The sequence below is a fragment of the Scaptodrosophila lebanonensis genome, unplaced genomic scaffold, assembly GCF_003285725.1.
Source record: "Scaptodrosophila lebanonensis strain 11010-0011.00,11010-0021.00 unplaced genomic scaffold, SlebRS2 tig00001415-arrow-pilon, whole genome shotgun sequence".
NCBI lineage: Eukaryota > Metazoa > Arthropoda > Insecta > Diptera > Drosophilidae > Scaptodrosophila > Scaptodrosophila lebanonensis.
The window spans coordinates 3,723,778-3,738,620 of NW_022060742.1; the positions used below are offsets into that span (position 1 = coordinate 3,723,778).

The following is a 14,843-nucleotide window of genomic DNA, read 5'->3' on the forward strand; positions in this document are numbered from 1 at the left end:
AAGTGAAATTTTTTAGCTTTTAGAGACACGAATTAGAAATGAAATAAAATTTATCGGGCTTCTAGCTCAAAAGCTGTATAGGTTTAGAAGCAAAATAAAAATATCAGCAAAATTCTCAACAGCTTCGTTTTTTTTTTTTGCATTATTTTGCATGCCGATATGTACGAGCACATACGAGTATATATGCATAAGTATGTGGACAACTTGCCAACTTTGGCAAGCAATGGAACCAAAGCCAAAAACTCGACTGACCGGCTCGCTGCCAGATTTGCGACGTCTGCTTTTTCTTTGACTTGTAACGGTCAGCAGAGGTGGAATAAAATTGGTAGATGAAGAAGATGCATAGGTTAATACAAGTAAAAACGGCAGATGCATTGGTTTTTTTGCGGGTAGTGCTTGAATTGCTTGGAGGCTTTTGCAGTCGCTTGTTAAGAGAACATATTAATTCGGCGGAGAGGTCATCCTATCTATATGCCAAGAGTCAAGCACGAATGCAGCTTAAATTGGCCTTAATGCGAGCTTAACCGTTGTGCTTCACTTTATAGCTGTTTGTAGCTTGATTCATGTAACGTTTATTGATCTTTCGGCGTTGTGACGCACGCGACAAGGTCGTCAGTTTACAAGCATACACACACACACACACACACACACACACACACACACACACACACACACAGATATGAATTGTTTGCCCATGCATATGAAAAGGCAAATGGTTTACGCATGCGCCAAGTTGATTTAAGACGAAAAAGAACAAATTCCAAAAAATGCACAAATGCAATGCACAAATCGACGTTAAATGTTACTTGTCCCGGCGACTTCGGCGCATCGCTGCACTGGTCGTGGTAAATTGAATAGTTTAGCGTCGGACCACAACGTTTGTCTTCTACAATTGCGCAAATTTATGATGTTTGAAAATTCTATAGTTGAAGAGTATAAAACGCATCTTCGTTGCTGCAATTGCACCATTAGGTGCTCGGTACTTTGCCCAAACGTAACGCAGCTCCAGCGCGCACCTCTCGTGGAATTGTTCGATAACCGCCCGACAATATGAAATTGGTAAATTATTTGAGTATTCTCTCATTTGAGACACTCGTTCACACCCTCCCTCACATCCTCAGATGCTAGTCGTTGGCTTGCTGGCGCTGGCCGCCACATGCAGCGCACGCCCTCAAGGAGATGTGGAGATCCTCGAGTCCGAAGTGGATAACATTGGTATTGGTGGCTACAAGTTTAGCTACAAGCTGAGCGATGGCACTACGAGAACGGAGGAGGCTGTCGTCAACAACGCTGGCACCGAGAACGAGTCGCTTTCCGTACGGGGTTCCATCTCCTGGGTTGCGCCTGATGGCCAGACCTATACCATCAACTTTGTAGCCGATGAGAATGGCTTCCAGCCAGAGGGCGCGCACATTCCTAAGTGAGGCGAATGATGGCGATGGAGAGAGTGAGAAATCCTTCTGTGCCAAATCTGATCTGTTTAAACTGCAACTAGCCTGTAGAGAATGAAGTACATAGTCGTGGGGTCGCGAAATCCTGACGATGTTGTGACGTGTGAAGTGCTCTCCGTTTTAAAGTCAGTCTATAAGTGTCGTGTATTGTTAAGCAATTGTAACTGTTATGAAATGAAGCTCAAAATATATACCCTCTATATGTTTTTTGCAAAATCAGGCACGCCTTGTTATTCATAAAGTTTATCTGATAAGTCAAAGGGGTCAATGCCAAACAGATGAAACATCCGAAAAGACAGCAGCTACCCTCAATCAACCAATAAAATAATGTCATCAAAAAAGAAACTTTCTTTATAGTTGACCTTTAGGCGAAACAATCTGATCGAGCTCTTTGAGTATTCCATCCTCACTCTCTTAAATGATTTTTCAAGAAAAATTTAAAATGTTTTTCAAATTTTCTTTTGACCTTTAAGCGAAACAATCTGATCGAGCTCTTTGAGTATTCCATCCTCACTCTCTTAAATGATTTTTCAAGAAAAATTTAAAATGTTTTTCAAATTTTCTTTTGACCTTTAAGCGAAACAATCTGATCGAGCTCTTTGAGTATTCCATCCTCACTCTCTTAAATGATTTTTCAAGAAAAATTTAAAATGTTTTTCAAATTTTCTTTTGACCTTTAAGCGAAACAATCTGTTCGAGCTCTTTGAGTATTCCATCCTCACTCTCTTAAATGATTTTTCAAGAAAAATTTAAATTGTTTTTCAAATTTTCTTTTCACTATAATGACATAACAAAACATACGTATTTAAATATTTAAGTTTAACCTGCTTTGGTCTTCAAGTCAATCTATTAAAATGTTTAGTTAGTTATGCAAATCGAAAAGTGTCAGTTCGTCTGTTTTGTAATGTTGTAAAGAACTTGGAACGACTCCTTACATAAGAGTATCTCATTCCATTGAAAAACAGGCAGAAATTATTGGCTCATGCCCCTATAAGCCGCTTTCGTTCAGTCAATAGCCAGAACCGGAACCTCATTTAATATAACTTTCTTCCAAAGCAATCCAATGATTCGTCGCTAGAGCAGCAACAAGCACAATGTGACTTGCCAATCAAGTTAAACATATGAACTTTTGGGAGCATTTTTAAGATATACGCGTTTTGTTCTGTTTTTAATTTGAAGAGCAGAACTAGTTATTCTGATTGCAACATTTCTATAACTCGTTGCGAAACACATAATAATGATAACAGAATAATGCAATATTAAGTAGCAAAATACTGTATGCAAATGCGCTAATCTGCGATATATAAAGCAGACCGATCTGGGAGTCTGGCAGTGCAGTCTACTAAGACCATCCCATCCTAAAGCAATCAACATGAAATTCGCAGCCGTTATCGTTCTTGCCGCTCTCTTCGCCTGCGCATTGGCAGCACCTGCGCCTGATGTAGAAATTCTGAAGAGCGTTTCGGATGTACTGCCCGACAAGTGGAGCTGGGAGTAAGTGAATCTGCAGCTTATGGTGGCCTGTGTTCTTATTCCTATTCCTGTTCTCATTCAGTGTGGCAACCAGCGATGGCACTGCTGTCCAAGGTGTGGGCGAGGCGAAGTCCCTGGGCAAGGATGAAGATTCCATTGTTGTGCACGGCTCTTATGAGTGGGTGGATGAGAAGACCGGACAGCACTTTAAGGTCACCTATGTGGCTGATGAGAACGGCTTCCAGCCTGAAGGCGAGCATCTTCCACGCGTCTAAGGCTTGACCTTCTTATGATTGACCAAATTCAGAAAAAATCGTGTTGATTTAATAAAGATATAGAACTTGCAAACTTTAATCAGTTCCTAACCCCGTCTGTTTAAAAAAAAATCAATATCAGCTTAGCATATTAAAAAGCATATTTAAAGCCCCTAATGTGCTAGTGAGAAAGACGATTTTTTTGCTCTAGCTTCTTGCTACATATATATTTCATATATCAAGCAAAAACTCTTAAATAAAGAACAGCTCTCGGTTTCGTATTGTCCACAGATTTAGTTACCAATTGGCACATTTGGCAAATGCGCGCCCTCTGGCTGGAATCCATTCTCATCGGCGATATAGTTGACAGTGTAGGTCTGTCCGTCATCGGCGACGAAAGAGAAAGATCCACGGACGACGATGGCCTCGTTCTCTGAGCCAGCATTCTTCAACTCACCCTGCTCTTCGTGGGTCTTGCCATCGCTGGTCTGCAGTCTGGAATGGGCCCAAGATCATAAATGAAACCAAAATTAATGACTGATCATCAATGTCTGAATGAATGTTCGCTTACGCAAATTTGTAGCCCTCGGGCTGAACATCCGACTCCAGGCGCAGGATTGTGGCTTCAGCGTCGGGGGCAGGAGCGGCCAGGGCCACGGCAAACAAGGCGGCAAAAGTGATAGCGATGAGGTACTTCATATTGCTTATAGGAGTATTTTGTTTTTGGCGATCTTTGATCTTACGACTGAGCTGACAGTGCACTCTGTTTGATTTGTGTTGTCTGTGGTGCCGTCGATGCTATTTTATAGCGAACCGCAGCCCAAGACGACTTTGGTCGAAAATAAAAATGACTAATTACCCAGCAAGCGCCTAACCTGACAAGTTGGATTTCAGTCGAATCTACAAATTGCTGCCACTAACAAACACAATACAAAAAAATTCTAAAAAATAAACAAAAATCCACGCTTATTCGGCTAGCTCGCGGCTTATAGGAAATACATGGCTCATCATCATCTTTGTGCGTCGCATTTGCATTAATCGTAAATCAATCAAACAATACCATTTGGAGGCAAACACGAAACTAGTTGTCCAAAAGGGTCGACCACAAGGCGCATTACCAGCATACAAATATCTCCGAAAATCGAAAGCGAAACGAGGTATTTGAGGATGAATTCAAATAAATAAATCTGGGGCGTTTCCATAACCTTGTATATAGATTAGATTAATTCATTTATGGACCATGACCTATCTCATAACTGTTCTTAGATTTTATGTACAATTCTTTAAATTAGTGATGCTACTATTGTAGGTAAATAAAATTACGCCCTGCGCTTGGTGTTCGCAGTATTGAAAGCATCATTAACGTATTGAGTCTGTTCAGATTCATAAGCCTTCCATCATTAGCACTTTGGTCCACCACTGTTCTTGGTCTTGTTTTTCTCCACAAGCTGGTTATTGGTGATGTAGACTCCTGTGCTCTCTTCGGTCTACTTAACTTCTCAGTTTCTTGTAGACCAACTAGGAATTATTTTCCATTCGTCTTGTCGAGATGCACAACCGACTCGTTTACGGGCTAATTACCTGATTACGTGAATATTTATGACGACCTTCCTCACTTAACTTCAAGAGAAGTATCCCTCTATTCTAAAAAGAAACTGTTCTCTATACATTTTCCGGTCAAATCTATGACCACTTGTGGCTGTAAGTCGGGGCATATCTTGCCGGACCTTCAATCAAGCTAACTAACTAACTGAAATTTTAAGATAATTTGTGACAATCTGATACTAAGCCAAAATATTTATAAGAATTTGTATTAACTTAAAAGGAACACAATCAAATGTAGAAAATAAAGCCTCCCTTCCTCCACTAGCAATATTCAAACAGAAAGATCGCTAGGGCTGTCGACCCGTGGTTAAATTTTGCAAATCAAAATGGGCTTGCTTAAAAGGTTAAATAATAATGAATTTTAAATAGAACCGTTAACAGATAACAGAAATTTTGTTAATATACTATATATACTTGCATGAGTATATGCCACAACTGCTTTAAAAAGAGACAAATTTATTTTTGTATAGAATTTGTAATTACCATACCAGCGACAAAACCTAGCACACTGTTTTTTAGAACCGTTTGGTAAAATCCAGCATCGACCGAATGTTTGTGCGGAAGTACTTCGATTCACAAAACTACATTATTGTTTGCAAATATGGCTTTTATTAATTTGAGATATTCTATGTTATAAATATGAATAATGGGACAACCGGACCACAAGAGTACGTATTTCCTACGATATCCACAAATACATGGTAGCATGTGAAGAAGGGGCGAATAATTCAAGACTAGTCTTCAATAAATTCGCATCAATCAATTCTTATCCCAATTTCTTCGGAGCCAATTATCACCTTCAAATATAAATAACAATAATATGCTCTCTTAAAAACGGGGTATGATAAATGGGAAGAAGTGAAACAATTTAAATTTGCAACAAATGAAATAATTCTCATATATTTCAGACAAGACTTAAAATATAGTTAACACAATTGGGCCAAGACAGACTGAATGACTGTTGGCTGACTTAGTGAATGCATTCCAGTTTATTGCACGGCACGGGGCAGATGTGCGCCTTCTGGCTGGAAGCCGTTCTCATCGGCCAGATAGGTGATGGTATAGGTCTGGCCATCATCACCCACATAGGAGAAGGAGCCGCGTACAACGATGGCCTCGTTCTCGGTGCCCACGTTCTTCAGCTCGCCCTGTTCCTGGTGCGACTTGCCATCGCTGGTCTCCACACTGTAACGATTGTGAAGTTTCATAGTAGAGCAAAGGCCATGGCCCTGAAAGCGTGACCCACTTATTGTGGCGTTACTTGAACACGTTACTTACGCGAAGTTGTAGCCCTCGGGCTGCACATCGGAGTCGTAGCGCAAGACTTGCGCCTCCTGCTGAGCAGCGGGCGGTGCGGCAGAGACGCAAGCGGCAAGCAAGGCAAAGAGGCAGACAGAAGCGAATTTCATGATGACTGGAGATTGTTGGAGTTGTTGGCGGATCAATGTACAAAGTTAAATGTTCGAGGAACTTTCAATTAATGCATACAATTCGGAAACTGCACAGCCAATTTATAGGTCTTCACGAAGTCGACGACGACGCCGATGATGCCGACGATGCCGACGATGCCGGCAATTCCTGCACCGGAGCGCAATAATTACTCGTACAGCTTTTTACAACAGCAACCACACATCGAAACTTGTTTCTTTCCTTTGGCCTCAATAGTTGAGCGCCAGTGCCACAGTTCGATTATTACTTAACCTGTCAGCGTGCTAACTAGTGGTACACGATACACACTCAGTTGGTGCGTCAGTCACTCAGTCAGTCAGTCAGTCAGTCAGTCACTTAAACAGTCTACCAGCAAGCCATTGCCAATAGTTGTGTTTGGCCATTGATGAGATTGATTGATTAGGGAGTGAGCCCCTCGCCCATGCGTGCTAAAAACAATAGACCACGCCAAACTCATGTACACACACGTACACACACGTACACACTCGTAATACTCCCGACCCGGCGCATGAGTTGCAAGAAATGCTCGGATGAAAACAATAAATATACAAGTCCAATATAAATAAAGTAAAGTTGGCCATTGACATGGTGATTGGAAATGGTGTCAGCGACAGCATAGTTTAATTTAGTTCAAGTGCAAATAGCACGACACAAATCGAAGTAAAGGGGACAACCCTTTTCAATTTTTCTATTCTTCTGATTTGAACTGGATTAGCAGCTAGCCAAGCCGTATATAATAAGGAAACCATTACTTTGAGTTGGGCGAAATAAATCTTCTGTGATGCAACAATGCCAACTGTGTAGGTTCAATTTAATTGCACAGCTTTGTGAGACCGACCAGAAGTCGTGCCAGAGGATGGTCGAGTTGAAAGATGCCGGCACTATACTACTATATAGTATATACACTCGTACAGTCGTAAAGGTCGTATGCGTGAAGGACATACTCAATTGGGTGCAACCCGACTGTGCGCCATAGTTGCCGATGATTAGTCCGGCTATTGTGCGTAAAAAACTTGAATTGCAAAATTTAATGTTTAAGAAAAAATATTTATTTTTTATTATGCAGCGTTCGCGTAAAAACTCTGAGTATCTTTCCTGCTTAGTACGACCATATGCTAATTAAATATACAAATTTCAATCTGATATTTTATTCTCTGAATTTGGTTCTTTTAACACCTTTGACAACAACGCTCCCGAAACACTAGCTCAATCATTTTGCTTCAAACTTGGAACACAAATCTGGAGCAATGGAAGCACTACCTACCAGATTTTACCCCCATTTTCCGTGCACCAGATTTGCTTTGTTGAGGCGTGTTGGTGGTTGTTTGTGCGATATTTCCGATATAATTCAGATTTCACAAGCAATTGAGTTATTTTACACTGCTCTGGGACACTCTTAATCGGAGCGATTAGAGAAGCGAGTAAATACTTTTTCTTCCTAAAAATAAGAAGCTGCATGTTTCGTTATTTTTAGTTAAGCCACAACTATTCCAATTTCTTTATTTAATATATAAAAAAGACAAATTTCCGATAATTCTTCTCGTAATTGTTAATTGAGACTAAACTCTTCTAGTAATGAAGTCTACGTTTAAGTCCTACTATTTAACTTCCTTAAATCAATTGCAATGCAGATAAGTCATTATATGTAAATATCATCCAAGTCTGCTTTAATGTGAGCCAGTATATTGTTTTTAACAGCCGGAGATTTAAGTAAGTGTTAGCGTGTTAGTTGACTGATTCGTGACTACAAGTACACTGAAACCTATAAATAATTAAAAATGTAAACTTTTGCATCTACAGATGCTTATCTACAATGCATCTTAATGCCCTTAACTCAAGTAACTGAAATTATAATTAGAATCATTTGTTGTTGGAAATGCAATAGGAAGAATAGTTTTAACAGCACTTTTGGATCAGAAATGAAAAACTTCAGTTATTCTGAATAATATTCAGTTATGCAGCATTGTTTGGGGGAGAGTACAGCATCTTCGGTGCTTCGAGCCAAATCACCGTTGCTTGTTTACTTTATTGTTTAAAGCGAGTATATTTAAATTTTTAATTTGGTATGCTATAATAAACCGGTTCCGTAATAGTTATCACAAAAAGTGAGCAAAAACTCATTCGAGGAATTTGTCGAACGAAAGTAAGAACTGCGTGAAAGCAAACCGGAGGCAGATTTTGAAGAGTTTGCGTCCTCACACCTTCCCCTGGGGACAACAGCTCTACAGCTCTATGAACTGTGATAAATGAGATCTCAAGCGTAAATGTCAGTGCGCAGAGACTGTTGCACAATAGCTGCCACCTACGAGCACAATACAAATGCCACATATTCATGCGTCATTGTTCGCCAATTAGCGGTGGCATCTTCAGTAGTAAGTAATGATTTGTTTGGGGCATCATTAATCATTTGGTTGCCGCTGCCTCTCAGCTGCTTCAATGCAAAACAATCGATGCGGCACCCAGACAACGTAGCCCTAAATCCAAAAAATTGACCTCACAACACAATCCGTGGGACAGCATTGGCTGCGCATGCGCTGTGCTCTTGGACACTTGTAGAGCACGGACACGGGACGCATTGCTACAACTAAATGCCACGTGATGATCCACTAAAAATAGAAAGAAAAACACAGTCGGACTGATCCTCAGTTGTTATTGTTTTGCTTCGGCTTTTCGACTTATGCAGTTCTCCGAATACGAATACGAATACGAAAACAAGACTTTATTTATTGACTAAGGTCATCAACACACACAATCTCAGCAGCAACCATTAAGGTTGATGTGATACTCAAATCTTGTGCCGCATCTTTGCTTACCGTGTTGAAATTGCCGCGCCCGCACATCTTTGTAGCTCTAATAGGTAATGTATATACAAGTATATATACATACATACATAATCGTATATACTTGTACGTACTTATCTAGTTGTCTGCGAAACATCGTCTGGGTTGTGGTGGTCAACGCGTACAGCAATTATAAATAAATACTCTGCCATCTTATCGGGCAGAGCCCACTGATTCATTTCAAGTCTACTCTAGGAAGTACTTGGGTGACCCCGAATATGCTTGACATGTCTCTGTTCCCATAACATTCCATACCACCCATACCATTCATAATTAGTTTGTGGTTCTTGAAAATATTCACTATTTACTTTTAGTAGAGTTCGCACAGGGCTGGAATTGAAAGCCAGAAAAACATTTAATTGTAACTCGTCGACCATTGTTGCTTCAACTAGCTTGTAGCTTTTTCGATGAAAACCATGTCATAAAAACCGTAGATATAAAAGCAGTTTCTGCATATACTTGTATGTATTTCCAGTTCACAGATGCCTAAAGTATTAAAATTTCAGCAATAAGCAACTTATTATCAGGAAGTAATGAAAAACTATTTTCAAATGTTACTTAATTTAACTGAATACTTAATATTTTAAAAGGCCTTATGCCTGTATGTTTTCATATTAAATATAACACAGAACTGATACCAACATTAGTGATAAGAATTATTTTACAACAATATATTAAATTTATTCAAACCTCCCACACTTTCTTTATACAATAATTTATTTTCTATAAAATTATTATTAATGAAATTTACATTAATATAATAATGGACCACATAATCCTAAAAATTTAAGTATACCATTTAAGGTAAAATATACTCAACAAATTTGTTATCCCTCCATATAATTGAAAAGCATTTATAGTTATTAATAAATAAGTGTATTGCAAATAAGTGAATACTAAAAGTGAAAAAGGATAGGCAAATGCTGCTTGTTAGTGTTTAGAACTTGATCATCCCAATTCTCGTAGCACAGTTTTTACTATTTTCGAAAAACAAGCTACACAATAATTATATTTTTAAGTGTAAATTGCTGCACTAATTACAGTTTGTTCAAAACTTCGATAGCATTCTTCTAAGAATTAAAATATAATAACAAAACAATAATGAGCCTTAAATCGGAACTACTTGTAAAAACAAATAACTTTCTCAACTTTTAGTTAAAAGGTAACTACGGGTAGTGGAGTATTATTCAGCCTCTTAGTTACACTCTATATTTGTCGTGTGTGCAGGTTAATGAAGTTATTTTATTTTGGCTTTTAATCAGTTGTGTCTAATTTGTTTAGTCAGGCATTGACCTATTGCCATATATCCACATGTTTGTATAAATATGCTATTGTAAACAGATTTCATTAACACTCGCATCATCTTCAAGACTACTTCTGCTTGACCAGCATGTGGGCTATTGAAATGAGATACACACGTACTCGTAAATGATCGGACGGCACACGCAAATCCGACGCCTAATGGTCTTGGCTTGTTCAATTAAAAGCTTAAGACCCTCTCGCTCACACACACACACACACCCGCTACACAATGCTTGCCCAACTTCAATTATATAATTTTTTGTGCACTTAAGGTGTTTGTTATTGCTACTTAGCCTTTAGTAATTTTGTAGGTTTGTTTTTGTTTGTATGCGTGTGCGTACAGGTAGTGGTGTGCTAATATTGGCGTGTGGATGTGCCCGAGTCTGGCTACATTTAAGGCAAGACCAAGTATAAATAGCAGTACACTTATTAGAGGGTCCCACATAACTCGTTAGCGCGTAATTGTGATAACTACATCTGCGTACACGGTCCCGTGAAACCGAACCCTAAACTAAAATTCGACTTCTAGTTTTGACTTTATAAACAAATCAAACACACAAATTAAAAATGCAGTCCGCTAAGTTCTACGTTATTGGAGTATGCTTCGTAGTGTTCGCCGCTTCGGTGTGTGGCGCTCCTTTGGATGACTCGGATAAGGCGACAATTTTGCGTTACGACAACGACAATGGCGGTCTTGACGGATACAACTTTGCGTAAGAAAAAGGATTGAATAGCTTCCAGAGAACTTTTTTACTTTTACTATTACTGCACAAGTAGTGAGAACCGCACCTTAAAGAGGTGATAACTCTTTATTCGTTAGCATTGTTATTGATTTCGATTGAATTAACACTACATTTATAACGTATTCGCGAAATCCGACAATTCACGTGCCAATTATTTGACATTCTGACCATAATAATGCAACTCCTTAAGTACTACTAGTCTGAAACTTCAACTCTAAGAGCTACTACTATGACTGCTACTAATCCTACTACTCACTTTTACTAAAACGTTACAAGACCTTTCACAACTTCATGAATTTGCAACTACTGCAGTGGAAACAAAAGTTGTGAATTCCTCCAATTCCTCTTTTACTCTACAACTACTTTTTAACAGCCACTAGAAATACTTTTCTACTTTTTGTTTACTTTACCACACTTCCAAGTATTTTCATAGTTCTAGTAGCACGATAAGGACTTTTATTACTACTATAACTGTTTTTAACTTAACATCAATTCAGTTTCAATTATAATAGCATTGAAGAGTCTTAGTCTGTTCTGTTTAGTTTAAATATATATTTGAACTGTAACATTAATAGTAAGTCATACCGTTTGAACTTTTTTTTGAACACTAATTAGTTTTTAATCGGCTGTGCTTGAATAAGAAGAGCCTTTGAAATAACATCGCCTTTTGTTTATTTCAGGTATGAGACCAGCGATGGCGTCACACGCCAGGAACAAGCTGAGCTGAAGAACGCTGGTACTGACCAGGAAGCGTTGAGTGTGCGCGGCTCAGTCAGCTGGGTGGCCCCTGATGGTCAGACCTATACACTGAACTATATTGCCGATGAGAATGGCTTCCAGCCACAGGGTGATCATTTGCCACACAACTGAGAAGGCAGCGCACAGCTCATTAGTGTTAAACCACTTACATATTTCAATAAAACTAAACAGTATTCATATAACATAATGTCATTGTTTTTTTCACAAATATCGTCAGAAGTGGGCGCCTAAGAATACGTTAATTAGTGCTAAGTCTAATCACATACCTATTGTTACGAATATTAATACATATTTTTGGGGTCCTCATAAGTTATTATGCACTCATTTATCAATAGTCATTACCGAGTTCGTAATCATTTTTAATTATTCGCTGCTATTTTGGCACCTACATGGGGAAATACAATTATATAAACAGTAGCACAGAAGCCGCTAAATATTACAAATATATATATATATATATATATATACATGGGGGGTATGTCTATCAATAAAGTTTTTACGTTTCTAAAATGTGTTAACGTGCAATTAAAATGTGTTTTATTGAATATTTCGTTTATACTTAAGTGTGATTGTATCGCACTGCATTTTTTGCCGATGAGGACATCGGAAAGATGTTCGTAGCATTTTTTGCAAAGCAATAAAATGCTATAAAAGCAAAGTACACGGCGTCATTGGAATCAGTAAAGTGCAAGTAAAACCTCCAAATCGTCGACCATGCAACGTTTAATTTTATTTCTCGCGTTATTCATCACCGCAAGCTTCGCCGTGCCGGCACCTCAGTCAGACGATTCCAAAGCAGAGACTACTCGTTTGGAGAGTGAGAACAATGGCGTGGACAAGTACTCCTTCGCGTAAGTCCGGCGTCTCAGATCTGGCATTCCCAAGCCCTTATCATCGTTTACCTTATAGCTATGAGACCAGCAATGGCATCTCTCGCAGTGAAGAGGGCGAACTGAAGGGTGGCGGCGCCGAGGGTGAGGGAAATATTTCTGTACAAGGTACGACCAGCTGGACAGCACCCGACGGCAAGAAGTACGAACTAAGCTTCACCGCCGATGAGACGGGCTATCATCCGACATTCAAGCTAGTCGCCTAGCCGCATACTTACAATTACAGTTCAGAGCTTATAAATCTGTTTGTGTAATAAACGCAATGAGCATTAAACGGTTCTACTTCTTTTTAACTTGGTATTTATAGGTTTCGTCCAATGTGCCTTAATGGCATCTGAAAATTGACGTGTGATTTACAAATGTTAAATTAATTACCCAAAAATATGTGTAAGTGGCATTTACAAAAAATTTGTTCACTTGGCAATCTTTAATTGATGGTGCAGCCATGGCCGTAGCAAAGGGGGGTGCAAAGCGGGCAGCTGCCTTTCTTTTGATAACTGCCCCGACCCCATGCTAGCTTGTAAAAAATTCTATTCAACTGAGAAGCATACGAATTCTTTTTAGAAAATTAACTAGACTTGATACTATAAATTGATTTTCAAACTGAGAGCAGCACCCTTTAGAAAAATGACATATTTTTCTCTCCGTTTGCACGCCTCTTTCAAATTTGCATTACCTTGAATTTCATTTTCCCTATTTTTCCATATTTTTCATGTGTTTTTTGTATAGTGCAAATAATTTGATAGTAAAAAATCAGCCAAAAAAATCTTGCTTCCCCCTGGACTAAATTCTGGCTACGCCCATGGGTGTAGCTTATTAATAGTAAGTTCACTTAAGTTTTTGCACAACCTCATTAACTGTATCCATTTGGGTTTTTTTGATAAAAAACGTAGCAATTTAGTTGCAAAACTTATGGCAGACAAAAAGCAAAGATACAATTATAGTTGTATGGCATTGTTTTATAAATTTTTTGTTCATACTATTAATAATAATTGTATTCTCAGATCATAAGGTCACACTTTTTCAGTTTTTGTTACCTGTCTAGCATGTCTAATGTCTTTAAAAATCGGATCTGATCGACACAAACGCAGTCTCATTGCGTGGTAATAAAGCGAATCATTTACAAGAGGAACAATTTAAATAATTTTCAATAATGCTCAACAATAAGGATATAGCGGATCGAAGTTGATGAATTTTATAATTACACCTAATATTGATCATATGCACAAATATGTAATTGGTTTCTTATCTCTAAAACCTAATCAGTAAAAACTATAAGGATTTATGTTTATTTTATTAAATCATATATATATATAAAAGACCGTGTAAAATCAGAATTAGGTGTATTTGTATTTTTCCTGATAAACAATTTTGGTATCCTTAGCTAAACTGTTAAGTTTTATTTGATTTACAATAAATTGAAGCATACTTTGCGGCATCACGTATTTAAAATTGGAATCAAATGACTTAGGCAAGAAACTTGTCAGTGTATAAATCTTCGTAGCATACTTTTAGCTGCTTAATAATTCAGCATTCTCGAACAGTTTTTGTATGTGTAGGTGAATATGCGTATACGGATGTGTTGATATGTGTGGCCGTAACATCACACTTCAACACCTTCAAGTAAGTCTTGCATCAGTGTGTGTGTGTGGCTCTGTGTGATATTTTAATTAACTGCATATTTATGTCTGACATGCGTTTGCTTACCCCCCGGAAACTTGCAGGCAACATGCAAATTTGTAAGAAAAGCATCACTCATTGTTGCGCTTCAATTGACAACAATATTTCTATTAAATATGCAAATATTGTTGTTAATGTGTGCATTACCCGTCACCCACTGAACGCAACAATCGGTAATGTTTTGGAATACATTTCTATTGCCATATCTTCCTCATTTCATTGAGCATAAGTCATGTTGGCACTTCGATTTACTCATCTATCAGTGATTAATAATGCGAAACGCCCGCAGCAAAATCAATTTGAAATGCTCAATCAGTTTTTCTAATTTAAATGAAATTAAATAAATTACAATGCCAAGGAAGTAAAATTTCTAATTAGAATGTTCTGTCTTTACATA

The 14,843-nt window shown here is 38.3% G+C and overlaps 6 protein-coding genes across 6 annotated transcripts; 4 read left to right on the top strand and 2 right to left on the bottom strand.

Annotated features, from left to right (window-relative positions):
- Positions 1-1,121: 1,121 nt before the first annotated feature.
- Positions 1,122-1,430, top strand: LOC115632960 (endocuticle structural protein SgAbd-6-like). The gene has a single exon (XM_030530260.1). The coding sequence runs from the start codon at positions 1,122-1,124 to the stop codon at positions 1,422-1,424; it is 303 nt and encodes a 100-aa protein (XP_030386120.1). The 3' UTR covers positions 1,425-1,430.
- Positions 1,431-2,629: 1,199 nt separating this feature from the next.
- Positions 2,630-3,278, top strand: LOC115633161 (larval cuticle protein 65Ab1-like). Its single transcript, XM_030530572.1, has 2 exons — positions 2,630-2,945; positions 3,007-3,278. The coding sequence occupies exons 1-2, from the start codon at positions 2,824-2,826 to the stop codon at positions 3,197-3,199; spliced, it is 315 nt and encodes a 104-aa protein (XP_030386432.1). The 5' UTR covers positions 2,630-2,823; the 3' UTR covers positions 3,200-3,278.
- A 192-nt stretch (positions 3,279-3,470) lies between these two features.
- LOC115633160 (larval cuticle protein 65Ag1-like) lies at positions 3,471-3,885 on the bottom strand. Its single transcript, XM_030530571.1, has 2 exons — positions 3,750-3,885; positions 3,471-3,673 (listed from the first exon to the last, which is right to left on the bottom strand). The coding sequence occupies exons 1-2, from the start codon at positions 3,875-3,877 to the stop codon at positions 3,472-3,474; spliced, it is 330 nt and encodes a 109-aa protein (XP_030386431.1). The 5' UTR covers positions 3,878-3,885; the 3' UTR covers position 3,471.
- Positions 3,886-5,656: 1,771 nt separating this feature from the next.
- On the bottom strand, positions 5,657-6,192 carry LOC115633162 (cuticle protein CP14.6-like). The gene is made up of 2 exons (XM_030530573.1): positions 6,062-6,192; positions 5,657-5,968 (listed from the first exon to the last, which is right to left on the bottom strand). Exons 1-2 carry the CDS (start codon positions 6,190-6,192, stop codon positions 5,773-5,775), a joined length of 327 nt encoding a protein of 108 aa, XP_030386433.1. The 3' UTR covers positions 5,657-5,772.
- Positions 6,193-10,847: 4,655 nt separating this feature from the next.
- Positions 10,848-12,063, top strand: LOC115633159 (endocuticle structural protein SgAbd-6-like). Its single transcript, XM_030530570.1, has 2 exons — positions 10,848-11,087; positions 11,798-12,063. The coding sequence occupies exons 1-2, from the start codon at positions 10,942-10,944 to the stop codon at positions 11,985-11,987; spliced, it is 336 nt and encodes a 111-aa protein (XP_030386430.1). The 5' UTR covers positions 10,848-10,941; the 3' UTR covers positions 11,988-12,063.
- A 494-nt stretch (positions 12,064-12,557) lies between these two features.
- On the top strand, positions 12,558-13,040 carry LOC115632924 (endocuticle structural glycoprotein SgAbd-5). Its single transcript, XM_030530217.1, has 2 exons — positions 12,558-12,727; positions 12,786-13,040. The coding sequence occupies exons 1-2, from the start codon at positions 12,591-12,593 to the stop codon at positions 12,970-12,972; spliced, it is 324 nt and encodes a 107-aa protein (XP_030386077.1). The 5' UTR covers positions 12,558-12,590; the 3' UTR covers positions 12,973-13,040.
- The last annotated feature ends 1,803 nt before the right edge of the window (positions 13,041-14,843 follow it).

Bases quoted from the DNA above. Each gene is read 5' to 3' on its own strand.
- LOC115632960 (XM_030530260.1), top strand. From the start codon at position 1,122: ATGCTAGTCGTTGGCTTGCTGGCGCTGGCCGCCACATGCAGCGCACGC.
- LOC115633161 (XM_030530572.1), top strand. From the start codon at position 2,824: ATGAAATTCGCAGCCGTTATCGTTCTTGCCGCTCTCTTCGCCTGCGCA. The intron at 2,946-3,006 runs GTAAGTGAATCT...GTTCTCATTCAG, and splicing joins CCCGACAAGTGGAGCTGGGA to TGTGGCAACCAGCGATGGCA.
- LOC115633160 (XM_030530571.1), bottom strand. From the start codon at position 3,877: ATGAAGTACCTCATCGCTATCACTTTTGCCGCCTTGTTTGCCGTGGCC. The intron at 3,674-3,749 runs GTAAGCGAACAT...GGCCCATTCCAG, and splicing joins CCCGAGGGCTACAAATTTGC to ACTGCAGACCAGCGATGGCA.
- LOC115633162 (XM_030530573.1), bottom strand. From the start codon at position 6,192: ATGAAATTCGCTTCTGTCTGCCTCTTTGCCTTGCTTGCCGCTTGCGTC. The intron at 5,969-6,061 runs GTAAGTAACGTG...CAATCGTTACAG, and splicing joins CCCGAGGGCTACAACTTCGC to TGTGGAGACCAGCGATGGCA.
- LOC115633159 (XM_030530570.1), top strand. From the start codon at position 10,942: ATGCAGTCCGCTAAGTTCTACGTTATTGGAGTATGCTTCGTAGTGTTC. The intron at 11,088-11,797 runs GTAAGAAAAAGG...TGTTTATTTCAG, and splicing joins CTTGACGGATACAACTTTGC to GTATGAGACCAGCGATGGCG.
- LOC115632924 (XM_030530217.1), top strand. From the start codon at position 12,591: ATGCAACGTTTAATTTTATTTCTCGCGTTATTCATCACCGCAAGCTTC. The intron at 12,728-12,785 runs GTAAGTCCGGCG...TTTACCTTATAG, and splicing joins GTGGACAAGTACTCCTTCGC to CTATGAGACCAGCAATGGCA.